The following is a 27,348-nucleotide window of genomic DNA, read 5'->3' on the forward strand; positions in this document are numbered from 1 at the left end:
TAGGGCTATCCTGAAAACCCAATTGGTCTGGTGGTCCTCCAGGACAGGGTTGGGAACCACTGATCTATAGAATCATAAGAACATAAGAAACGCCTTCGCCGGATCAGACCCTAGGTCCATCTATTCCGGCAACCTGCACACGCGGAGGTCAAGCCAGGTGCTCCCAGATCTGGTCACCCGTATCCATCAATGGTCACCCGTATCCATCAATGTGTTTTGCAAGGAGGTATACATCCAACTTACACTTGAAACCCAGAATGGTAGTCTCTGTCACCACCACGTCCGGGAGAGCATTCCAAGCGTCCACCACCCGCTGTGTGAAACAGAACTTCCTGACATTTGTCCTGAGCCTGCTGCCCCTTAGCTTTAGTCCAGGGAATCTTTTAAATGATAGCTTAGCTGCATTTCAGCAAAAGTTCTCGGAGTACATGAGGATGGGTCAAAAAAAAAAGGTGAAGCATCCCATATTCCATTCTGGATCCAAGAAAAACAATTATGGTTTTTTTCGTTTATTTTTATCAATGAGAACATTTTTATTAATCCATATGGGATAGAATACAGACTTATTACAAGAGATTGGAAGGACTTTAACCAAAATGCTAAGGGAAGTGTTTAGGATAGGGTTAATTCTAAAACTCTTAGAAGGCTGTGACAATAATTCTAGAAATTGGGATAGGGTACAGATTCAAGTGTATACCATCCGGGCATGTTAGATAAGTCCGAGGCACTTACAAGCCTGCTGATACACAATAAAAATATATATCAGGAAAAAAACCCCCAAAACAAACCACAACCCACCCTCTAAACATCTAGGAGCCTTTAATCTAGCAATGGATATTCTAGGAAAGGGGGAGGCAATTCTGGTCCTCGAGAGCTGGAGCCAGGTCAGGTTTTCAGGATATTCACAATAAATATGCATGAGATAGATTTGCATCTCAAGGAGGCAGTCTCATACATATTCATGGTGGGTATCCTGAAAACCTGACAGGAGATTTAGGGCTTAGCATGGATTAGTTAGTAAAAGGGTCACTCAAGGTGCAAGATGATAAGACTATAATAACTGAAATCAAATAAGCAAATAGGAGACCCTCTATCTTTCTTCAGTTGCATCCCTTGGCTTAAATGATTTAGACAGTCTTCCTTGGAATTATGCGTTCTCCTTAAAATGATTAGGTCCTCGTTCCTTTAAACATGCAGCCTGTGTCCTCTCCCTGACTGGGGAGCTCAGACCGGTGGTGCCAGGAGGATGCAGGGCACTCGCCTTCCTTCCCTGTAGGCTAGCTGAGCTGGATTCTCCACAGCATCAGCTGCAGATGTGTGATCCCTCCTCCTCCTCCGGCTCCCCCCCCCCCCCCCCGCCCTCTCGCATGCCTCCCAGCGAAGCAGCTGCCGGAGCCGCAGAAGGGTTTCACCGATCGCCCAGTCGCCGACATGGCCACACTGCTGCAGCCACTCATGCTAGACAGAGGTGAGTCCCAAGCCCGATCCGGCCCAATCTGGCCATCTGGAAGCTCGAGATTCGGGGTGGGGGGGGGGGGGCTCTCTCTTTTAGGAAGCTTGCTTGTGTCTGTCTTGCATTGGATCCGTGTTTCTCTGTGCCTTACTGTCCTGAACTGGAGATGGGAACAGAGGCACACTTTCTGTCTCTCTGCCTGGGATGAGGGGGGGATTTGGTTCTTCTTGGGTTCAGAATGGGAACCTTGATTCCCAGTGCATGGACAGGGGTAGTAGATATTGCCTTCTGTCTCTAGATTGGGGGGGGGGGACTCTCCCATCACTGCCTATGTTCAGAGGATGTAAAGCTTGTCTGGACTGGGATAAGAGACATTCTCAGTCTGTCTCTTCCTCTAGCATAGGGATGAGACCTTGTCTGTCACTGACAGGGGGGATGAGACTGTCCCTGGATTGGGAAGAGGACCCAACCTGGCTCACTGATCTGAGGATGCCAGGCTCGTTTCTCTGTGCCTGGAATGGAGCTGAGACCTTGTTCTAAGTCTCTGTCTCTGGGCAGTGGATGGAGATGTCCCCCCGGCCTCCCTCCCACCCAGCTGTTTGCAGTAAGATCCAGTTACACCACACATGGCCGATCACTTTCACCTGAGGAAGAGGAGCCTTTCCCTCCAGGCTCAGATGGGGGGGGGGATGAGAACAGTAGCAGAAGGAGGGTGGGAAGGCGGTATTGCACATCTGGGGAGGGGGTCAGCAATGACTGAGCAAGGAGGAGGGATTGGACCCTGGAGATGCAAATCCGAAGCAGCAGCCCCGGAGAATTAAAAAAGATCAGTATGGCAGACTCCCGGCTTAACAATGGGGGCTTATTTCTTACTCCTGCCTCTCTTTGCCAGCTTCTATCCTCCCCCTCCCCCCCCCCTGACCTCGCCATCCCTGTCGCTGCCAAGCCTGGCTGCATAGGATAAACTCAAACAAGAAAGGAGGAGGGTGGGGAAAAGGCTGGCCAGCAACGTAGAGTCTAGGCTACAATTAAACTTTCATGATAAGCACCTGAATTATGAAAGATGGCTGCTGACCCTCACCTGCTTCCGCTCATTTATCTAGAAGTAGTGGACTTTTCTGTGCAGCTGGAGGTAGCGTTTGAAGAGGAAATGCCTTGTTTTTTTGGGTTTTTTTTTGAGGGGGGGGGTTCTGCCCAAGTCTTAGGGCTCCTTTTACCAAACTGCGTTAGCGGTTTTAGCACATGCTTTACGCATGCTGCATTGTCACCTGTTCTAGACGCTAACGCCACCATTGAGCTGGCGTTAGTTTTTACACATAGCGCGGGGGGGGGCAGCCCGTGCCAAAAACGCTAGCATACCTTAGTAAAAGGAGCCCTTTGTTCTTGGTTTCGGAGGTGGTTACACAGGGTTAAATTGATTTCTTGTTCGGGCAAGGCGATTCCAAGTGACCAGTGGATTTCGGTCCCATACATAGGCTTTGGATTTGGTTTCTGTTCATGTAAATTCACTGGGATTCATAATCCACCGTGGTGGCTTTTATTTATTTATTTTTAGCAATAAATTCTGCCTTCTGTTAAATGTCCTCTAAAATGAAAAGTGACTGTAAGTGGGTCTGAGGTGTTCTTTTAAAAAAAAAAATTATAAATCTTGTAGGCTTACTCAAAGTTGGGAACTCTGATCTACACCAATGCCAAAGCAGAGAAAGACTGGTTGAATTATTTTGCTTTATTGAAAACAAAATTTCTTCTCTTTAACATATTGATCCCAATAATCAGCTGCTAAAAGAATTGCCATACTGGGAAAGACCAAAGGTCCATCAAGCCCAGTATCCTGTTTTTAACAGTGGCCAACCCAGGTCCCAAGTACCTGGCAAAAACCCAAACAGTAGCAACATTCCATCGCTGAGATTGTGATGTCATAATGCCTCATTCCACCAAGGCCTAAGAGCCAGCCTCATCGCTGATGTCACAATGGCTTGATTGTCCTATATTTGTCTTACATAAGGTTAGTCCAATGGTTCATCTAGCCCAGTGGTCAACCCAGGTCCCAAGTACCTAGCTAGATCCCAAGTAGTAAAACAGATTTTATGCTGCTTATCCTAGGAATAAGCAGTGGTTTTCCCCAAGCCATCTCAATAATGGCCTATGAACTTCTGTTTTAGGAAATTAATCTAGCTATTTTAGTAGAAATCTTATGTTAAGCAATATTTTGGGCCCATTTACTAAACTACAAAAAACTAAACTCTGAGTTTAGTGTGTGTTAATGCAAGGCTTTCCCATGTGCTAATCCTAGATTTACTGTGGTGTATATATATATATATACACTAAGGGTCTGATTCTATGAACAGCGTGTAAATCGGAGGGCGCTGTTGGAAATTGCACCTACCACATGTCATCGAAAGTTAGGCATCATCTTTAGAATCACACCTAGCGGTGCGTAAATTGAGTTAGACACCCGATATGTTAGGCCAGGATAGGGGTTACCATATGGCTCCAGAAAAAAGACATCTAGGTTTTATTTCCATTGAATGCTCAATCCATCCTCTTTTTTTCTGGAGCCATATGGTAAGCCTAGGCCAGGGTTTTGTTGGCCTAAAATATTGACACCTAACTCAATCCACACCCAAACTCCACCCATAACCATGCCTGGTTTTCAGGTGGGTGCGGGTAGGTGCCTTTGGGTAAACGCCTATAAGGCACCTACCCCCAAATTATTTTTAATCGTTTTTTTAATGTTGCTGTTTAATTAATAGTGCTAATTGAACCAATTAACTTAATTTTTTTAAGAGCAATAGGCTTCCCGATCTAGGCATCAACCGATAGGCACCATTTATAGAATAAACGCCTAAGTGCTCCCATGTGAACTCTGCTGTAACCAGCTGGCACATGCTATTGCAAACACACTAGCTGGATAATGCTTCCACACCCATGATACACCCCCCTGTAAAAACAACATTTTTGAAAAATATGTTCCAAGTGGAAGGTTAGCGCACACTATCAGGTAAAATACCACAAAATTATTTAATGCGTTACACAGTTGCATGGTTTTGATGTGCTAACTGCGCATTAGGGCTTAACACCTTTCATAAGAACATAAGAATAGCCTTACTGGGTCAAACTAATGGTCCATCAAGCCCAGTAGCCCGTTCTCATGGTGGCCAATCCAGCTCACTAGTACCTGGCCAAAACCCAAGGAGTAGCAAAATTCCATTCAGAATCCTAAAGAATAGCAAGATTCTAGAATCCCAAAGAGTAACAAAGAGTAGCAACATTCCATACAGATTCCAGAATCCTAAAGAGTAGCAACATTCCATGCTACCGATCCAGGGCAAGCAATTGTTTCCCCCATGTCTTCCTCAATAACAGACTATGGACTTTTCCTCCAGGAAATTGTCCAAACCTTTCTCAAAACCAGCTACACTTTATGCTATTACCACAACCTCCGGCAACGCGTTCCAGAGCTTAACTATTCTCCGAGTGAAAAAATATTTCCTTCTATTGGTTTTAAAAGTATTTCCCTGTAACTTCATCAAGTGTCCCCCTAGTCTTTGTAATTTTTGACAGAGTGAAAAATCGATCCACTTGTACCCGTTCTACTCCACTCCGGATTTTGTAGACTTCAGTCATATCTCCCCTCAGCCGTCTCTTTTCTGACTGGACTAACAGCGACACAATAATACATTTTGAAATCGCGTTCAATAATACAGCTTCTATATAGGTTACATGTAGAGTTATCAGACATCCAGATTTCCTCGGACATGCCCTCCTTTTGTCTGGGTTTTGAAAAGCTTCTGATGTCGGGACGGCATCTGTGCAAGCGCGGATGCAACGCGGTGACATCAAGCACACATGCATGGTGTCATTGAATCGCATCCATGCATGCATGCATATATGCCATCCTGATGCACGAGCAGGTTAAGGGGTGGGGCTGGGAGCAGGGCTGGAGGCAGGACATGGGCAGAACTGGGCATGCCTGGGGGGGCGTGGCCATGGATCCGGATTTTCCATCAGGAAAATCTGGTAACCCCAGGTTACATGTAAAGTAGCATCCTTCTGTTATTAAGAATATATTACACACCTTGCTGCGTAAGTTTTTTGGTTTTTTTAAAAATATAAAACAAATACATTGTGATGGCCCATGGTTTCAATAGCATAGTCCATGAGAAAAGGCTGCATGTAAAACATGGTGCAGAATTTGGTACCTTCCCTCTGATCCATTTTTAAAGATCTAAGCAGAACCTCTACTCTGAAAATTGATGGCAGCTTCCAGATAATGCATGCAAAAAATTAAAAAAAACCTTCACATTTGACTGAAAGTAATTCATTTTGACGTCCGCCATCCTCAAGTTCTTATAATTACCCGATAATTACTCCCTGCGACAGAAATTGCCAAACTCGGATTGCTTCCTACTGACAATTGTGAGTTAGAGATTTTTTTTTTTTTTTCAAGTTTACAAGTGATGTGTCTTTAATTCCTTCCAAAGACAGGAATCCTATGTAGAACCTGCACTCTGTCCTATGTTTTCAATGAATATTTATTGACAGTTTGATCGGTCCTGCAGTGAGTAGATGCAGCTCATAATCAGGATGTTATTGTGGATACAGTCGTTATGGGTATGCAATTCAGAGAGCCTGAAGATTAAAGAGTTTTTCATCAATCCTTATTGTATGATTTTCTCCATAAGAATGCAAAGCGGAGGTAGCCAAGACAGGTCCCTGCTGCTTTTAATAAAACCATTCGCATCATCTCCTGCTTGTGTCTTTGACATGGAAACGTTATGGGCTATACTAAAACCTGTAGATTTTTTGTTCTGTCAGGAAAAAAAACCCCACAAAACACAGCCCTAGATTCCATATCGGGAGCTTGCGTTAGAAAGTTCTTCCTTGTGAAAATAATCTGCATTCACGCATAACTCATCCAATTAAATACGATCTATAGAGAGTACATTAGACAGAACATGATCAGATTTTTGGTTCATCGTGAGATGAAGAATTCTTCATCCTCTATAATAAAACCCTAAGCGCGCATGCGCACTTGCAATGCCGTGATCCGTGACTCCGTGGCCGTGTTCGATTTGCGTGCAGACAGACAGGTGGCCAGGGAGAGACACAGACAGACACACAGGGGGGCCAGAGAGACAGACAGACACATCTATTCTAGCACCCGTTAATGGAACAGGCTTAAAGACTAGTTGTAGAATATATTTCTCTGTGATTCACAGTCATCTTGGAAATTAGGTGTGTTAGAGCAGGGATGGCTTTAGAGTAGTACAGGGGAACAGATGAAGCAAATATATGGAGCAAGAAGAAATTAATGTGGCATGTCTGATATGGCCACGTTTCGCCCAAGGAATGCGTCAGAGGCAAAACTGGAGAGGAAAAACAGGCAGCAAGCTACTCTCTAATGCAGCGTCTTGCAAACTTTGTCCGAGTCACGGCACGCTACACGTGGTGGCTGCGGCTTGAGGCATCCGGAAGTGCACGGCCGTCGATGCAATGATGTCCGCGCATGCACGAAGGTCCTCCAGATGTGCACCGAGGTACCAGCGAGGGGTGCCGACAGGGAAGACGTGCATAGAGAAGGAGATGCGCTGGTGCCGGCTGATTGCCTACAGGATGTGCCTCTCGCCACAAAATGCACGCCTCGTAGGCAGCCAGCCAGTGCCGGCATCTCTCCTCCTTCCCAGCATCTCGCGGCACACCTGAAATCGCAGGAGGTACACTAGCGTGCCATAGCACACAGTTTGCGATACACTCTTCTAGTGCAACAGCTTACCAAACAATCCAGAGTATTTAAACACAAAGACTTACAATTCTAACAGAAATTCAGCAGCAGTAGCCTGCTGTAATACTCCTCCAGACCACAAGGGGCTCCAAGATTACCCAGAACTGAAGGAGACACAACTGGCAGTAAGGTTGGACATTAATTTGAAATGAATGCATTCACCATCACGAGCATACAATATTCCCTATATTCTGTGTAGGGCATTCATAGTTACATGCGTGAATTTGGACGCCTGCCCAATTTGCATGCGCAACTTAATTGAGTAGCGAGCCATGTAGCGCCAATAATTGGGCACTAACAATTATTAGCGCCGACAACAATTTGAATGTCACTTTTATATATTGTAATTCGCTTAGAAACAATTTTAATTAAGCGATTAATCAAATATAAATAAAACTTGAAACTTGATGCATCTCGCTAGGCGCTATTTTATAAAGGTATGCATATCAATCGTCTAGCATGCAGCTGAAAAGGGGCATGGCTAGAGGGGAGGCATGGGTGAGTCGGGGGTGTTCACTAAAGATGAATGCACCGTTATACAATTTGGAGGAATTTGTGCCTAATTTATGGACGAGGATGTACTCCAGGTTTCGGCTGGGGTAAATCATCACGCCCAAAGTTGGGTTCAAATCCTGGTGCCGGTGGCATAGTGAGGGAGGTTGGTGCCCCTAGCCCCGCCCCCATGCAAATATTAACCCTTTTTGTAGAATTCGGGGTATAGTACACACTCTTGACAATGTTCTTTTGAGAACAAAGAAACGCAACCACGACAAAATTTTTAAGTGACCATCTCGACCTGCCAGTGAGTTTTAGGGTCTCTTCTAAAATTTCTGCCCAGGTCTAGGGTTAGCAGACTTTATGGAGCCAAAACTGGATATTTGGCCCCGCCCTGTTCCACCCCAGCCTCGCCTTCACACAAACCTCTTCTCCTCGCTTTCCTCGAGCTCGGGGGCCACATCTGGAGGGTCCCTGAATAGGGTTACCAGACGTCCAGATTTCCCCAGACACGTCCGGGGGTCTGGACGGCTTTTCAAAACCCAGCACTTGTCCGACACATTGAAGAGGTAGAGGTACAGGGCGGGTGGGGAGGAAGTGAAGGCCCTCTCGTGGCTGGGGGGAGGAGTGGGAAGGAGCGGGGCCAAAGAGGAGGAGGGGTGCCAGTGCCCCCACCAAGACGGCGCCTGGGGTGGACCGCACTCCCCCCGATGATTCCCCCACAGGAATGCCTCCTTTGCAGTTGCATGTGGATACATGTAGGCACTATTTTATAACTGGGTGTGTAAGTTATTTCTGTGCCAATCTGCTGTTTCAGGTCCGTTTCGGCAACTTTGCAGCTGTTAGAACACGTTTCTGTGTTGAACGTTGGACATGGAATTAGCGCTTAACTTTAGGCACTATTTCTAGAATTCCCTAGCACAGGGGTAGGGAATTCCAGTCAGGTTTTCAGGATTTCCCCAATGAGTATGCATGAGATCTATTTGCATGCACTGCTTTCAATGCATATTCATTGGAGAAATCCTGAAAACCCGACTGGAATACGGCTCTCGAGGACCGGAGTTCCCTACCCCTGCCCTAGCGTATGATGGGTTATAAAGTGCGTTTTCTGCAACTTAGCCTGCCAACATAACATAATAGCAAGTTTCTATACAGCATAGCCATGAGTTCAATGCGGTTAACAAAAGATTATGCTAACGGAAAATGCAGAAAATGTTATGAAAAGATGGAAAAATATCCAGTTGATCAAGAATTTAGAGAAGAGAAAGGTTTTCAGCAGCTTTCTAAAATGTCCATATGAAAGAGGTCTAAATAACAGTAGTCGGCAATCTTTATCATAATACGCCACCTAATAAGTTCGTGATATTTCTTACCTTTATAGCCTTTAACCGAAGGAAACATAAACAAAGCATGCGGTTTCCTGCCAGTCTTCTGTGACACTAAATCAGACCTGTCAATAAGGTATCGTGGAGCAAGTCCAAAGGCTAGCTTATAATATAAACATCCCAACGAGGTCTGTAAATGGAAAAAAAAAAAAGCATAGAATAACACAGGAGATCAACTCCATAAACACAACACTCAGAATCAGAGTAGTGGAAAGATCCCCCCCCCCCAAAAAAAAAAAAGACTGGTGAACTCAAGATATCACACACACAATTCTTTATTTCTTTAATACACCAAGGGGCTCATAATCGAAAGAGAAAAACGTCCAAAAACCGGCCTGTCGGCACTTGGACGATAATTTCTCAAAAACGTCCAAGTGCCGATAATAAAACCGGGTTTTTGACGTATTTAAAAACGACCTAGGCCTTCATAGTGCCACTGAACGACCAAAGCTAAACGGGGCATTTAAGGAGGAGTGTTAAGGGCGGGAAGTGGGCGGGACGTGGGCCGGCTTCGATTTAGTCGTACAGCATGTATAATCGAAAGTTTTACAACAGAGCCTAGACAGAACTTGGACGTTGTGACTTAGACCATGTAAAACATGGTCTAAGTCACAAAAACCCAACTAAAGTCACCAGATAAGCACTGCAAACACATAAAACAGATCCCCATACACTACCCCAGTGATCACCGACCTCCCCCATAAAAATTTTAATCACAACTTTAAAATTCAGCTTCCAGACCATCATCACCTGGCCGCCTGGCATAGGAAAGCCTGGTCGTCCAGCCCAGAGGCAGCTTAAGTCATCTTGGGGCTGGGTTAGGGACCCATAGAGAGGAGGACCCATGCCCATAAGCCCCTGTAATCACTGCATTGATACTTAAACATGTGCACTGCCCTATACCCCCAAACCCTTTTTTACTGGCATATAAGTGGCTCCTGCAGCCATAAGAGCTATTGGGGTGGTAGATAAGTGGGTCTAGGGGATTCTGGAGGTGGTTTGGGGGGGCTCACCGTAACCTATAAGGGAGGAGAAGACATGGCACCCTTTTTGTGAAGTTCACAGCAGTGCCCTATAAGGTACCCCATTATTTAGGTGGCATGTCTGGATGTGCAGTCCATCACTTTGCAGACCCTCCCACGTACAACAGGGCTTGTTCTAGGCGTTTTGGACTTGGACGGAAATGTGATAGAAAGTTGGACGATTTAGCGGCTTGGACGATCAGATCAGCAGGACGTATAGTTAGACGATTTTCGAAACGAAAAAAAAAAGTTGGATATATCTTTCGAAAAAGTGTCTTAAGCTGTTTTTTTTTACTTTGGACGACTTGCGAGATGGACGTAAATGGACTTAGACGTCCCTTTCGATTAGGCCCCTCCACATGTTGAATCGACATGCGCATGTTTCAGCCAAAGAGGCCTGCATCAGGAGTCTCATAAATCTGTATAAGGTACAAAAGATCACATCCAATATTCATTACACAGTAACACGTATTGTGCTGTAAACTAACGCCACCATTTGCCAACTGCATACGGCGTACCTTATACAGAGTTGTGAGACTCCTGATACAGGCCTCTTTGGCTGAAACATGCGCTTGTCGAGTCAACATATGGTGCATTAAAGAAATAAATAATTGTATGAGATAACTTGAGTTCACCAGTCTCTTTTTTGGACCTTTCCACTACTCTGAGTCTGAATGAGGGGGGGGGGGGGGGGGGGAAAAAGCACCAGATTTTGGAAAATTAGATGAAATTAATTCTGGGACCTATATAGTTCGGCAAAAACCATATGCCTTAGGGGTTGGTGTCACAGCCCTCTCCTAAACCCTACGCAGAGCTCAGCTTCCATCTAGTCCGGGCCCGTAAAGCCACACATTCTAGGATTACATTTTTGGTTGCGAGAGAAATATAGCAAATTTGCAACTGTTGATCCTTAGAAGGTATGGAAGAGCTTTATGGGGTAGTGTGTACAGCGCAGCGACCTGTGGAGTGATCTAATTTTCCCCATCCTTGATAACTCACTAGTGAAAACATGGAACGATTTGTGAAGCTGACCAATGAGTCATTCACCAGTGCCTGAGTTTCGATAGATCTCTTTTTTGGATTCAAGCCAATTTTTGTAAAATTCAGAGCATGGTATATACACAGCCTGCCATTGTGCTTAATGAAGCATTGAAGCCAGTAAATATTATTTGTGAATATATACAAGCAGCTGTACTGCATCTTTGTACTCACTGTTCAGTTTATCCCTGTCCCTGCATCTTATGTAAATATGTAAACTGGGGACAGGGAGGGAGAATATAACAATGCAGGGGGGTGCTGAAAAGTTCCCAGCCCAACCAAGAAGAAAATGGTGTGGATATGGTTCAATCAATGATCTGAAACAATATCAAACCACAGAATTTCGTTTCTGCAAACTGGCACATAACAAAATACGAGAACGCTCTTTTCAGCTACAGTGGCAAAATAATGTTCAGAATTTAAGAAGCTGGTTGGTTGGACTGAGAACTTTTCAGCATCCCCAAGTATGTAATAAAAGTAAGCCAAGTATAGGACAATCAAGTCATTGTGACATAACTGAAGAGGCTGGCTCTTATTGGTGGAATGAGGCATTGTGACATCACAATCTCAACTCTGGTTGGCAGAAACTGAAAGTCTTCACACTACGAGGGGCTGCTGCAACGTACTCAGCCCAACCAAGAAGAGACGTGGATGTGGTTCAATCAATGATCTGAAACAATATCAAAACACAGAATTTCATTTCTGCAAATTCGCACTTAACATAACACGAGAATGCTCTTTTCAGCTGCAGTGGCAAAACAACATTTAGAATTTAGCAAGTTGGTTGGTTGGGCTTGATACATAACACGAGAATGCTCTTTTCAGCTGCAGTGGCAAAACAACATTTAGAATTTAGCAAGTTGGTTGGTTGGGCTTGATACCATGTCTGATGTCATAATGCCTCATTCCACCAATAAGAGCCAACCTCATCAGTGATGTCACAATGGCTTGATTGTCCTATGCTCTGTTTTATTACATATGAGGGGGTGCTGAAAGGTTCTCAGCCTAGCCAACCAACTTCTTAAATTCTGAGTCCCGAAATTAGTTGGCGGTAGGGTGTTATTTTGCCACTGTAGCTGAAAAGGGTGTTATCTTATTTCTTTAAAGCCCGGATTCTACTAACAGTGTCCCGAAATTAGTTGGCAGTAGGCACCCTACCGCCATCTATCTAACCAATCAGAATACACATTAAAAATAACAACCAATGTGGCAAACTGCGCCTACATTGAAGGTGCCTTTTGCCCGCCTATGGAAGTGTCTAGGCATGCTTAAGGACGCTTAAGGCCAGCGTGGGAATGGTTTACGCAGGAAGTGTCCTTAGGCGAGCCTAGGTGCTTCCACAGGCACAAGACAGGCACCTTAAATGTAGGCATGTAAAATGCCGGTCTACATTTAAGGCGCCCGTTCACGATTCTATCAACTGCACCGACGCATGCGCGATTGACATATGATCAGCGACCGTTTATAGGCAGCCACCGATACTGGCGCTGCACATAGAATCCGGACCTAAGTGCCAATTGGCAAAATTCTGTATTTTGAAATTGTTTCAGACCATTTTTTTTAAAACTTTTAGTTTTTAATGCCAACAAAAAGTGCAATACAATTTACACGCAAATAATAATAATAAAATAAGCACTTATAAATAATCAGAATCTATACAAAAAAATAAAATTCCCTCCCCCATCCAACATTACCATCAGGAATAATACCAAAACAAAAGATATACCTACCCCCCACCCCCCCTTGGATGTATGAAATTGTTTCAGACCATTGATTGAACCATATCCATGTATTCCCTTCTTGGCTGGGCCGGTAACTTTTCAGCACCCCCCCCACCCCGTATTTCAAAAATAACAAAATTGAACATTTAAGACTGGAATTCCATCATCTTCAACAACTTTTCCCTGGGCTTCTAGACTATTTGCAAAGTCTAAATAACAAAAGGCCACCAATGTAGAGTGTGTTATTATTACTGAAAGCGTGCTTTTCCCAATGGAGTGTAAATAGTTCATACATGCATATAAAATTAGATGTTATATCTTGTAATCATTGCAGTGGTTGCTATGGCAAGCACTTGTGTATATTTTTTTTCTATTGCAAGCTTGATAGTAATTCTCCACCCAACCTTATTTGCAGGTAGAAACAAAAATGTTATTTGCAGGGAGTTCTGATATTAAGCTGCTTAATAGGCAAGTGCCAGTTCTTGTATTTCATAGGAAACAGACCAAGACATTTTGGTACAGCAGACATAAATAAGATCTATTGAGATCTGCTTTATTGTGGCTGGAGACTGAAAGCCGAATGCCGTTTCCCTTCTACTTCATTTTGCTTTCAGTGGCGTGCGGCGAGGGCTTTCAGGGGATTCAGTGAATCCCCAGCTCTACAGCCCTGCTTTTACCTTTGCTTGAAACAGTTTAATTTGTTGAGTAGGGTTGACAGATATCCTCTATAACCAAAAAAAAAAAAAGAGAGACACCTGGTCCCGCCCTGTTCCACCGCCAGCTCCACTCCAAGTCCCGCCCCCACACATGAACCTCCCTGAGTTTGGGACCACATCTGGAGAACGTCTGTGCCTGCGTGGATGTCAACGCGATAACATCATGTGCATGACTATGACATCATCAGACGCAGCCCTGAGGTTAAACTTCCGGGTTTTGGAAATCCCTCCAGGCACTTGGACAGTCCTCTATAAAGAGGACATGTCCTGGTTTTCCTGGACATCTGGTAACCCTATTCCAATATCATTAGATCAGAATCCAATAACCAAGATTTAGTCACGCTCAAAATACCATAACCATCCTGAGCCAAGTCAAAAATCACACAAGCTTTATTATGGACAGACCTAGCATTAACCATACCTACTGTACATGAAAAACATTCCCTTCCTTTATCTCCCTACAACACACATCAGTCATTCGCACGGCTGAAGATCTCTCAACCAGTCTGTGCCAACCATACCTCGACGGAATTGTGTTCCCATAGCGCCCCATCCATCATTGGTTCAATCTCTCCCATGGTTCTTCCACTCAGAGCCCCCCAAAGTCTGCCCAAAGGACCACCTTAAGGAGCTCCTTAATCACGCTCCTTTGTAAGTGCAACAGAGGAGGCACTAACTTTATCAGCACTGGCCTGGGCTTCTTTACAACAACAAAAGAAACCTTGCCTTAAAACATAAAAGTGCTACAAAGTAAAGTCATGTGAGATATCTATACCACCTGGTGATCAAATTTATTGTACTAAAAAAAAGAAAAAAACAGTCCTTCAATAGGAACGCAATACATGCATCAAAAGTTCTGAACTGATGAGATCAAATTAGGCCACTGAGACATTTGTTCAATGGACTAAATTGATCTCACCAGTTCAGAACTTTTGATGCATGCATAGTGTTCCTATTGAAGGACTATTTCTGATCACCAGATGGTATAGACATCTCGCGTGCCCTTACTTTGTGGCACCTGGGCTTCTTTACCCTCATGCCTCAGAGTGATATCACTCAGAGAGCAGGGCTAGCTGTAGTCCAGGTCCAAGGCATTGCAGAATCCCAGCCATCAGCTTTTGGAAGGTGTCCCAAAAAACTGTTCCAAGGACCAGAGCATATATGATGGAAATGACAGCACAGCAAGGAACAACACTGCTTCCAGCAGTTTTTGGCTTTGCATACAAACACTAGAATGCTCCATTTGCAGCATTTCTACATGGATGGGATTTTTATCTGAGTAATTAGTAGCATTCACTATCTCCCTACAATTAGAAAATCTATGTAGCTCCATCTGGCAAGGCCCATCATAATTACTGTTTGCTAAAATGGTGCATCCACAGTTTCAAATTATAATGAGTTTGTCTTCTGTCTACCACATTAATGGCTTATGAAAAACCAACCAATCAGGTACCTTGTCTCAACTTTCTCCTGACATCTAAAATTCTGTTGCTCTGTAACACTATTACAGGTCTCAGTCAAGCCTGATATATGAGTTTCCATCAGATTACATCAATCTAGTGGATTTTGCTTGGCTAAGAGTGGGAAATATGACAAGGGATGTGAAAGCAAGTGTTCATATGATATGTTATAAGTGATTTATTGAAGGGGTTATCAATGTTGAATCGTGAAGATCACAACCAAACTTGTTTGTGAGGATTTTCTATAAATTGGTGCCCCAGTATAGGTGACCCAAATGCGGTGAATTTATTGACAATTCTATAGTGGCCAAGATTCCGTTATAGAATACTATTATAAGTCTGCATTGATGTCCCCATGTATAGGTGCACTCTCTTATACCATGTCAATGGCAAACATAAGTTATCATACCTAAGTGTGCCAAGTGACAAGTGTAATTTATAGTATTCCATGTAACTGGAAGACATACCCATGTTTTGCCTCTTGTAGTAGGTGCTATGGCTTCATGGCGGTGTTTCCAAAGTCAGATTTTCAGGATATCCCCAATGAATATTGTGACCAGGTAAGACCTGGACTGGATTAGCCAGAGTCCTTGCCTGGGTCATCCAAGCCTCAGCTGAGCAGTTGAATGAGGGTAGAGGGGTGTCTGCAGTAAATAAAAAGGTCCAGCACAGGTGTTTAGTGTGAATTTATTATGCCTTGATTTTCTGGCTTTGTACTGTAGTGTAATTCAAACCACACAAAAACTCTCATTGGTGGCTAAACAGCCTGTTAGCCCACCATGCTTAGTCACTTTACAGTTCAAGAAAATCTTGCCTCAAACAGCTTGCCTCTGGAGCAATTCTCAGGGTGTAATAAGCTTTTTCACCCTGAGCATGGGATTCTTAACTGTTCTGTTACCCGTAGTTAAATCAGAAGCAGTAATTCTTAATTTTTCTGTTACTTTGTTCTGTGAGAAAACACTACATTATCAGAGACAACTTTTACTACCCTCAAACTTCAGTCTGTGACCATGCCTTCAAACATGCCTAATTCCTCAGGCTCCATTTCAATATCATTTACTAACATTTCTTCTGGCATTTCCACATCATATTCAGTACCTTCAGAAGAATGATTAGAGGCTTCAGTTCTGAGGATTTCTACATGCTTGCTTTGGGAAGTGCTGGTCTCTGACTTCTGAATCCGGGCTTGCACAGGTCTGCTTCTCTCCAAGGCTTCAGGTATGCTGTAAGTTTGTGGCTGCCTCCTTGGCCTAGAGACCACACCTTTTTTTCTAGCATTGGGCTGATTGTCTCTAGAGCAGTGGTTCCCAACCCTGTCCTGGAGGACCACCAGGCCAATCGGGTTTTCAGGCTAGCCCTAATGAATATGCATGAAGCAGATTTGCATGCCTCTCACTTCCATTATATGCAAATCTCTCTCATGCATATTCATTAGGGCTAGCCTGAAAACCCGATTGGCCTGGTGGTCCTCCAGGATAGGGTTGGGAACCACTGCTCTAGAGAAACACCAGTGGTTCTCTAGTGCTTTGCTAATGAGCCTGGATAGCTTCCCTGCTGACTAGCCCTGCTCCCAGCAGAGCTGATTTCAGGAGCTAATCCCTTTGTTGGTTTTGCTCTCACTGGCCTGGTGCCTGCTGGTACTTGTAGTTCTTTGCCTTTAGCATTCCCCACCCTAGAACTAGGCAAGTATAATCGGGTCACTTTTGGGCTGCCTTTCACTGAGGATAAATTCTGCAGGGCTGTTTCCCTAACCTGCCTGCTTCTAGGAGCAGGTTTAGAGATAGTTTTAGAGCACTACAGGGTTTCTTCCAGCATGACAGGACTTTCAATGTCATAATATGCATGAGATTAAATTTTTATACACTTCCTCCATTGTATGCAAATGTATTTCATAGTAACATAGTAGATGACGGCAGATAAAGACCCGAATGGTCCATCCAGTCTGCCCAACTTCATTGGGGATATCCTGAAAACCCAAATGGCAAGGGGGTATTCCATGACCAACTTGGGAAACACTATCTTTAGAACAGCATGTAGTGCACATAATTTATTTATTTGAGGTGTTTTGTTAGGAGGTGAGGAGTGGCCTAGCGGTAGAGCTGTTGATTCAGCACCCTGAAGTTGTGAGATCAAATCCCAGTGCTGCTCCTTGTGACCTTGGACAAGTCACTTAATCCTTCATTGCCCCAGGTACAAAATAAGTACCTTGTATATATGTAAATGAGATAAATTTGCATATGATAGAGACAGTGCATCTGATCTAACTTGTGCATAGTCTGGAAACCTGATAGGTTGGGTGTACCCCAAAGACTGGGATGAACATCACTGTTGCATGATAATGAGATGTTTCGCATTCCAGGCACATCCTTGATTAGAGGTCATATCTGCTCAGTTTTCTCACTGGTTATTAAATCTCTTAGTTACTGTTCAATGAAAATACATTATGAACTTGAAGTCATGGTCTCACTACATCTGTGAAATGACCTGGAACTGTAGACCGATGCCCAGCAAGTGCTACAAGCTCTGAATCAATCTTTTTTTTTTATATAAACCTGAAAGTGAGAGGGTGAACAAGTGATTCTGACTGGGAAAAATGAAAAGAGAAGACGGAGGCATTTCATCTTGAGCTGCCTGGATTCATAGTGTGCCAGGAGCCTCCTAAGAAGCAGATACTAAAGCACGGGTGGGCAACCTCAGTCCTTGAGGGCCGCAACCCAGTCCAGCTTTCAGAATCTCCTCAATCTGGAATACTGTGTCTAGTACTGGTCGCCGTACCTCAAGAAGGACATGGCAGTACTTGAGGGAGTCCAGAGAAAAGCAACTAAGCTGATAAAGGGTATGGAAAATCTCTCATGTACTGACAGACTAAAAAAGTTGGGGCTGTTCTCCCTGGAGAAGCGGAGACTTAGAGGAGACATGATAGAAACCTTCAAGATCCTGAAGGGTATAGAAAAGGTAGACAGGGACAGATTTTTCAGATTATGGGGAACCACAAGTACAAGGGGGCACTCGGAGAAATTGAAAGGGGACAGGTTTAGAACAAATGCTAGGAAGTTCTTTTTCACCCAGAGGGTGGTGGATACATGGAACGTGCTTCTGGAGGCTGTGGTAGGCAGGAGCATGTTACAGGGTTTCAAAGGTTTGGATAGGTTCCTAGAGGACAAAGGGATTGAGGGGTACAGATAGGAGTAGAGGTAGGTTATAGGGATAGTCAGAGACCACTGCTCAGGCAATAGGCCTGATGGGCCGCCGCAGGAGCGGAACGCTGGGCGAGATGGACCTCTGGTCTGCCTCAGCGGAGGCAACTTCTTATGTACTTCTTAATGAATATGCATGAGATTCATTTGCATAGAAAAGAAACAATAGATGCCAATCAATCTCATGCATTTCATTGGAGAAATCCTGAAAACCCAACTGGGTGGAGGACCGAGGTTGCCCACTCCTGGACTGAGGCTTTACAAACCTCTGAACTAGTACTGCTTTGGGTTACCAGACGTCCAGATATGTCCTCCTTTTCGAGATTTTATTGTGGCAGATTTAAGCTTAAAATCATTTTGAAAATGTTGCCTTGGTGAAAAAGAGAGTTGAAGCTTACTGAATAAGATCATTTCAGTTGCCTCTCTATTAAAATTGCTTCTGGCAGTTTTCTTTCTCACAGGAAAAGTGGAAATGTGTTTGAAAACATAAATAAAACATGAGATAACACTTGTTAGGTGCTGGAAGATAGCATATTTGCAAAATGAGAAAACAGCAACTTGAAGGAGAGACAGAAGTTTTTGTTTTTTTGTTCTATATGGAAACAGCTCTTAGCAATCTAGCTGTATGGGATTTGTGTCAAATGGATCAGCAAAACTTAGTACTGCACAGCTAGGAAAGCCAGCATGATCTGGGAGTTCCTGCAGTCTAAAGCTCAAAACAACTGTATTAGATTTAAAAATGAACTGGAGAAAATATTTCTTCAATTAACATGGAATTCGTTGCCAGAGAAGATGGTGAAAGCAGTTAGCTTAGCGGGGTTTAAAAAAGGTTTGGATAATTTCCTAAAAGAGAAGTCCATAGGCCATTATTGCGATGGCTTGGGGAAAATCCACTGCTTATTCCTAGGATAAGCAGCATAAAATCTGTTTTTCTCTTTGGGATGTTGCCAGGGACTGTTGTGACCTGGGTTGGCCACTGTTGGAAACAGTATACCGGACTTGATGGACCTTTGGTATGTCCCAACTCTTATGATACATTCAGGCAAAAATTCTCTGGATCTTTTTAGGGAAAAGCTTTCACAGGCTTCTCTTCTGCTCCTAATTGTACAGTGAGAGTTAATATATGAAAAGATATAGCACAAATGTTACCCAGGAGATATTCATTCATTCGTTTGTTAAATTTACAGCCTGTCCTTGTACAGGTAGCAAAAATGCATGCATAATAATTAAAATACAAATGAGCGTTAAAACTGTAGAGGCATGCAAGGTGAACTATTTAATGGAAGATTTTAAGACACAGCTACACTGCCATTAATTCCCGAAGGCAGTTTGTTATACAGTGGATTAATTTTGTGTTTAGCTCATGCCTTTCCCGTCATTGCTGACAGTAAGTTACATTCAGGTACAATGGCCCTGATTCTATAAATGCAACCTAACTTCTAGGCACCAGTGAGCACAAATGTCAATCATCCGCCAGGCACTGTTTATAGAATCATGCCTAGCGTTGCCTAAACAATCTTAGTTACCAGTAGGCATTTAAACCTTAAGCACACTCCATTTAGGCCAAGCTTTTCTTGGCCTAAATGAGTGTGCCTAGATCAAACCATGCCGGAATCTGCCTCTGGCCACACCCACTTTCTGGTAGGCGCCTTGGAGTAGACGCCTACCTTGAAGTGGTAGGTGCCTAGCGAGTTAGGTACCTACCAGCTGATTGTTTTTTTAGTTGCCTTTTAATGGCACCGATTAAGCCTAAGTTTATTAGTATTTTTAGACTGTTCTTCACTTTAACATCAGCACGGTTTACAAGAAGAAAAAAAAAATTAATAGAGAAAGGAACACCATTTTCATAAAAACAGGTAAGAAAGAATTAAAATTAAGACACAAGTCTAATAGTTAAGCGAGAACATTATCCACCCTAAACTATGTCAATGATGGAAAAGCCAGACCAAAAAGATAGGTCTTCAAGAGAGTCCTAAATCTCGGCTAAGAAAGCTCACATCATATCTCAATCGGAAGAGAGTTCCATGAGGTAGGAACTAAAGCAAAGAAGGTCGATACTATCCTAACCAAATGGACCGAAGGTAAGGCCAATTGATGAGCAGTTGAAAAACGTACATTACGCGTTGGCCTAATTGAATAATTAAAGTTAGGCACCTAGGCGTTCCAATCTGGGCACCTAACTATAGGTGCCGCTTATAGAATCTGGCCAGTATGTATTTTCCCATTCACAGAAGACTCACAAGGTAAGGGGTCCTTTTACAAACGTGACCCATCAAATGCGCGCAGGACAATCGCCCACTGACAATTCCGCTCCGACATTTGCGCGCAAGACCCAACAATTTTTTATCTGACCCGACAATTTTGTATTTTTGAGGGTTACAAAGTAACCCTCTTTTTTGAGGGGGGGAACCCCTTCCACTACACTTAAAACATCCACTTGCTCTCTAGTGTTAGGGTAAGGATTACATGATGATTATGATAATCATCAAGTAAACCTTACCCTAACACTAGAGAGCAAGTGAATGTTTTAATGCGCCACAATTGTCATGCGCGCACTTGTTGGTGCACACATTTGACGGGGTGGAATTGTCGGCACGTGATTATCCTGCGCACAATTGTCGGTGTACCTTTACAGAACTGAAATAAGCACAAATGCATGCTTACCACAGGAAAAAAGGCCTTATCATGGGACGTGTTCAGGTGCCCTGTGGTCATTTTGGGATTGGCGCATGTTACCCATGCAATTTGTTTTTTAGTACTGGGGGCAGGACTGGGGGTGGAGAGTGGACATTTTACTTGGTTAGCATGTGGGCACTGCCACCACTGTTCCCTCAAAGGCAGCGGTCTCAAACTCAAACCCTTTGCAGGGACACATTTTGGATTTGTAGGTACTTAGAGGGCCGCAGAAAAAAAAAATAGCTAATGTCTTTTTTTTGTAAATCTTTATTGACATTTCAAACTTTTATAATATATACAATTGAAGAATCAAAAAAAAAAAAAAAACTGTATGAAAATACATTGTTATCATCACAATTATTACATTAAACAATTTTTTATCTGCAATGGCAGATGAAGTTCAACGTGGAGAAATGCAAAGTAATGCATTTAGGTAGTAAGAATAAGGAATACGAGTATAGAATGTCAGGCGCAACTCTGGGTAAGAGCGAACAAGAAAAGGACCTGGGTGTACTGATAGATAGGACCCTGAAGCCGTCGGCACAATGCGCGGCAGCGGCAAAGAAAGCAAACAGAATGTTAGGCATGATAAAGAAAGGAATCACGAGTAGATCGGAGAAAGTCATAATGCCGCTTTATAGAGCAATGGTCAGACCACACTTGGAATACTGTGTCCAACATTGGTCTCCCAACCTAAAGAAGGATATAAAACTGCTGGAGAGGGTGCAGAGACGAGCAACGAAGTTAATAAGAGGTATGGAGAACTTGGAATATGAGGAACGACTCAAGAAACTGGGACTGTTCTCCCTTGAGAAGAGGAGGCTACGAGGGGACATGATCGAGACGTTCAAAATGCTGAAAGGCATCGATAAAATAGAGCAGGAAAATAAATTATTTACATTGTCCAACGCGACACGGACAAGAGGACATGGTTTGAAGCTAAGGGGGTACAAGTCCAGGACAAATGTCAGGAAGTTCTGTTTTACGCAGCGAGTGGTAGACGCCTGGAATGCTCTCCCAAAGGAGGTTATTAAGGAATCCACTGTGCTGGGATTCAAAGGCAAATTAGATGCACATCTCCTTATGAGAGGCATAGAGGGATATGGGTGACTAAAACTACATCAGGTGTATACCTGACTGGGCCTCCGCGTGTGCGGATCGCCGGACTCGATGGACCATGGGTCTGATCCGGAGATGGCAGTTCTTATGTTCTTATCCCCTTCTTATCATAATTATAAACAATAATATTATATATCATGCTTTCAATTTAATAAAAAATTAATTTACTCTTCCAAATAAATATTTCACCCCCCACCCTCCCACCCTCCCTGGATGTGTATGGAATCTAACGAAAAAAGGAGAAACGTGGGTAACTGTGTACAACGTATAAATATGAAAAGATGATGGCAGAACGTTTAGGTACTAGCAAGTCCTTTAATGGGGTATGGGGTCCATTGACTAATTTTATTACGTTAAAATAGTTAATATCTTATTAAAGAAATGACAACTTTGCATAAGGTAAAACTCGTTATAGTTTATAAATCTTTCCTTAATTGCTACTGATCATTTCAGTTATACACAGCTGAAAGCAGTGCAACATGCAGATAGTGAAGTTTAGATAGTTTTCCACTTTTTGCATGTTGCACTGCTGTCAGCTGTGTATAGCAGAAATGATCAGAAGCAATTAAGGAAAGATTTATAAACTATAAAGACTTTTACCTCATGCAAAATTGTGATTTAGATTCTAAAATACCAACTGCAAGAGATAAGATTTTGGAATAGTCCTCTAGGCTTTTTTGTAGAGGGGAGAGTCAATATCCAACTTGTGCCTGGAAAACTTGTGCCTTAAGTGTCCGGGGGTTGCGTCTGCAACCGCCTTCAGCTCTCACCTCCTCCAGCACTGGACACAACCGCCATCTTACATCAAGCAGTCACTGCCAGGAGAGGGGCCGAATTTCGCAAGAGTTTACGAGATTACGTACACACGCACAAGCTGCACTGCCTCCAGTGGTTATCTTGCGTTCTGGAACGTTGCCTGCCTCACTGCCGTAACCTCATGCGAGCGCTTTCCCGCTTCTGTACGTGACTGTCCTCTCTACTCCACCTCACAATCATGTATGGACGCAGGAAAGCGCTCGCTTGAGGTTACGGTAGCGAGGCGGGCAACGTTCCAGAACAATGGTAACATACCGAGGGCCTCAAAATAGTGTCTGGCGGGCCGCGAGTTTGAGGCCACTGCTCTAAGCTGAGCAGGAGTCCTCTAAATGCATTGTTGCCAGTGGAGGGCAGTGTTATAATGTTGTGTTTTCGGCCACTAGGGACACACAGGTTCCCTGGAGTCTTGCAGGGCTTGTTTGTCCCCCACTATTGATAATGTGATAGTGAAACAGCACCCCCCACTGGCAGGAGTGTAGATGGAAGACTCCTGCTCAGCTTAGAGGGAACAGTGATTGCCACATGCTAACTGATTAGCATAGGATTCGCACATGAATCCCTTCTGCCTGTAAAATAGGTGGAGATAGGGGCTCACATGCTAATATGAAAATTAGTGCATGGCCACTATTAGGAAATACAGAAAAATCATTAGTGTGTAGCCATTAATAGGGAAAATAGAAAAATCTGCCATTTTCCTAGGGTTACCAGACAAGTCCTCTTTTTAGAGAACCGTCAAGGTGTCCGGACAGTTTCCTGGACTTATCTGGGTTTTGGACTCACTCTCTCCAGTCTAGTGCCTGCCTCGTGGTTGAAGATGGCTCTCGTGTGTTTCCCCTGTCCCCATGTACCTCCTTTGGCGCTGCAATTTCCAAATTTTGGACAGCCGGCGGCGTTAGTGAGTGATCCTGCTGCCGCCAGCTTGCCCGGAAGCCCTTCACTATTCAGCATCTGCCTAGGTGAGACCAGGAAGTGCTGCGGACCGAAGGCTTCTGGGGCAGGCCAATAGCAGCAGGATCACTGGCTAATGCCGCCATTGCCCGAAGTTTTTAAACAGCAACGCTGGAGGTGGTACGTGGTGACAGGGGAGACTCAAAGAATCATTCCTGATTTGGGGGGGGAGGGGCTCCAGTGGGGGGGAGGGCTGCAGAGAAAGAGGGGCCCCTGCAGTCCCCACATCCAGTTTTAACCCCACTAACCTGATTAACTTAGCCCCTGATAACTCTCTTCAGTCATCCAATTTTTTCCCACCAAAATGCACCGCCCTATCACTACCTAATCTTTTAAAAATAGGCCTAATCAATGTCAGATCTCTACGAACCAAACACCATATTATCAAAGACCTTATAACTAATCAATCAATAGACCTTCTCTGCATTGTAGAAACCTGGCTCTCAGATGGCGACGAAGCCTATCTTTCTTATGCTAGCCCTCCAGGCTACAACTTTTGTTTTAACCATCGCTCTGGAAAGAAGGGAGGTGGTCTCGCCATCATTTACAAATCAAATTTATCTCTAGTAGTTGAAATTACCCATGCTGTAAGTTTCATTGAATATATTCAATTAAAAATTAATACAAACCCAAATATTAAACTACTTTTATTATACAATCCACCACCAATCAACCAGTCTACATTCAATCAGCTATTAGCAATCATTTCAGATTTTGTCACCACTTCACCATTTCCACTCCTTTTGGGAGATTTCAATCTTCATTTCGATTATATATCTAATCCATATACTTCTGATTTTCTAACCCATGCAAATGATCTCAACTTTGCACCATTAACAACTGGCATAACACATACAAAAGGTCATACTCTAGACATGATTTTTGCCTCTTGTGAATTACTTTCTAACTTCTCAGAACTTGAACTACTCAAAGTTCCTTGGTCCGACCATAGTCTAATTCAAACAATTCTAGAACTACACCCTCATCATGATTCCCCTAGGTTACCCAAAGTTATCAAGGTAAGAGATTTCCAAAATATTGATGACTCGCTTATTACATCACCATTACTCGATCTAGACAAATTTAACTCTGTAACAATAAATGAACAATTAATTATTTGGAACAATACTTGTCAATCTCTTCTAGATAAAATAGCTCCAATAACAATCCAAACTATCTCCCCTAAAAAGCAAAAAAACCCTTGGTATAATTCTTCTCTTGCTTTATTAAAACGACAGTTGCGTTCAGCAGAACGCAAATGGCGCTCCAAACCCACACAAAATAATTTGGACAATTATAAACAACACTCTCAACATTACCGTCAAATGATTAATAATACAAAGAAACAATACTACATTAAAAAATTTCTATAACCAAGAATTCCTCATCTCTTTTCAAAATTTTAAAGCAATTAACAATTTTCAAACACAAACCAGCAATTTCAATAGAAGATACTCCTTCTGCCAATTGTCTAGCAAGCTTCTTTCAAACTAAAATTACATCAATTAGATCAAGTATAACTAATAAAGTTTCTACTAGTCCAGACAAGTATAGTTTTAACATATCCTCATCCAGTGCCATCTCAGATACCACAGATGAAGATCAAAAAAGTTATATGTCATTAAAAGCCTCATGTTCTAAGTTTATTCTTCCATCTTTAAAAGAAATAGAACATTTATTTCAAACTATAAAACTTAAAGGTTCCAAAATTGAATCCTTTCCACCTTTCCTTCTTAAACATTATTTTTCATTATTTGGACCTGTTATTCTCCAAATTATTCACAAAAGTTTGTCTACTTCATCTCTCCCAACTGAATGGAAACACTCTGTTCTCCTTCCGATTATTAAGGATCCAAAAATCAGTCTCTACGATTGTTCAAATTATCGTCCAATAGCCAGTCTTCCATTTTTAGCAAAACTTACTGAAAAAGTAGTATTTCAGCAATTGTCAGACTTCATTGATAAAACTTGGGTTTTGCATCCTAACCAATCAGGATTTCGTAAAAATCATTCAACAGAGCATTCCCTAGAAGGTCTCGTCACATCTATTCACTACTATCTGGACCAACATAAATCTGTCATTCTCATTTCCCTAGATTTAGCAGCAGCATTTGACACAATTGACCATCATTTACTACTCCAACGACTCTCTTCCATCGGTCTAAATGACCAAGTACTTGAATGGTTTCGATCGTATTTTACAGATAGATTCTCTACAGTGTACTTCAAAAATTCTTTTTCAGAACCTTATCAAACAAACTATGGAGTCCCGCAAGGTTCTATATTGTCTCCATTACTGTTTAACATCTATTTGGCCCCTCTCTTAACCCTTTGTCAATCCATCGGATTCACAGTATATGCTTATGCAGATGATTTCCAACTTTTGCACACAATTGATCCCACAAGTTCACATGACATATCTAACATTAACCAAAAGCTAGCCAAAATCCATGACTGGCTAAATGTCAATCAGCTATCCCTAAGCATCAACAAAACTACTACTGTGCTCTTCTCAGGGAAAGAAGGGACACAACTTATTAATCCAGTCTTAATCGATAATAAGCCACTTAATCAAACTAACAACACAAAAATTTTGGGAGTTCTAATAGATAATAAACTCACGTTTCGTTCACACATCAGTGCATTGGTCAAAAATTGTTTCTACAGGTTGAGGATGATTCGATCACTTGTCCCCCTCCTTGATAACTTCTCCCTTAATACACTAGTTCATTCCCTAGTAATATCAAAACTAGATTATTGTAATTCTTTATTAAAAGGGGCATATCTAAAAGACATAAGGCGTCTTCAACTTATACAAAACACAGCAATAAAGATAATTTCAGGTTCAAAAAAATTCAACCATGTCACACCTTTGCTGCAAAAAGCTCACTGGTTGCCAATAACATATAGGATTACATATAAAATAGCTCTTTTAGTCTTCAAGACAATAAAGACCAACACACCGGCATTTATAGATAGGCTTATGATTCCACATAGTTCTTAGATCATCCTCACAGTTTACCCTTAACGTTCCCTCCTTGAAAATTATCGGAACACGCCGTGCTTCTATTTTTTCTGTAACAGCTCCAATGACTTGGAATTCTCTTCCTTTATACATAAGACTCGAACAAGATTTGCAGAAATTTAAGAGTAGCTTAAAGTGCCTTCTTTTTAAAGAAGCCTTTAACTGAAAAAATAAAGTTCATTCAAGAGGTAATACTTTATGATTTCTACCATCCCCAAAACAAGATTTCTAATAGTTCTCTCATTCGATCCCACGTCTGCCACTAATCCTCTTCCTCCTACCCTCCTAATGTACTTCCCTTTTATGTACTTTTTCTTCAAAAATTGTATTTCCTCCCCTCTTTCCTATTGTTTCCCGTGGTTTTAAAAGCAATTACCCTTATAGGTCTGATTAATATATTATGTATAAGTGATTTCTTTAAAATCATATTTTTATCTTTTGTACAACGCTTTGTAATTTGGAAAAGCGTTCAATCAAATAATATGAATAAAC

The 27,348-nt window shown here is 42.7% G+C and overlaps 2 protein-coding genes across 6 annotated transcripts in view; one reads left to right on the top strand and one right to left on the bottom strand.

The window, feature by feature from the left end:
- ACSS3 (acyl-CoA synthetase short chain family member 3) overlaps positions 1-16,392 on the bottom strand; it is a 182,983-nt gene extending 166,591 nt beyond the window's left edge. The window contains exons 1-3 of one of the 3 annotated variants that reach the window (XM_033951906.1): positions 16,174-16,392; positions 15,543-15,719; positions 9,107-9,248 (exon numbers count right to left, since the gene is read on the bottom strand). The gene's annotated coding sequence lies outside the window, so the exon portion shown is untranslated. The remainder of the gene's footprint in view (positions 1-9,106; positions 9,249-15,542; positions 15,720-16,173) is intronic. The other 2 variants (XM_033951908.1, XM_033951907.1) reach the window with 2 other exon arrangements.
- LIN7A (lin-7 homolog A, crumbs cell polarity complex component) overlaps positions 1,388-27,348 on the top strand; it is a 75,453-nt gene continuing 49,492 nt past the window's right edge. For 2 of the 3 annotated variants that reach the window (XM_033951910.1, XM_033951909.1), the window contains exon 1: positions 1,388-1,468. In XM_033951910.1, coding sequence (XP_033807801.1) covers positions 1,432-1,468 — 37 coding nt within the window. In that variant the 5' untranslated portion in view covers positions 1,388-1,431. Of the gene's footprint in view, positions 1,469-15,856; positions 16,294-27,348 lie in introns of those variants that run through there. The other variant, XM_033951911.1, reaches the window with a different exon arrangement.

This window comes from Geotrypetes seraphini, chromosome 7 (assembly GCF_902459505.1).
Source record: "Geotrypetes seraphini chromosome 7, aGeoSer1.1, whole genome shotgun sequence".
NCBI classification, from domain to species: Eukaryota; Metazoa; Chordata; class Amphibia; order Gymnophiona; family Dermophiidae; genus Geotrypetes; species Geotrypetes seraphini.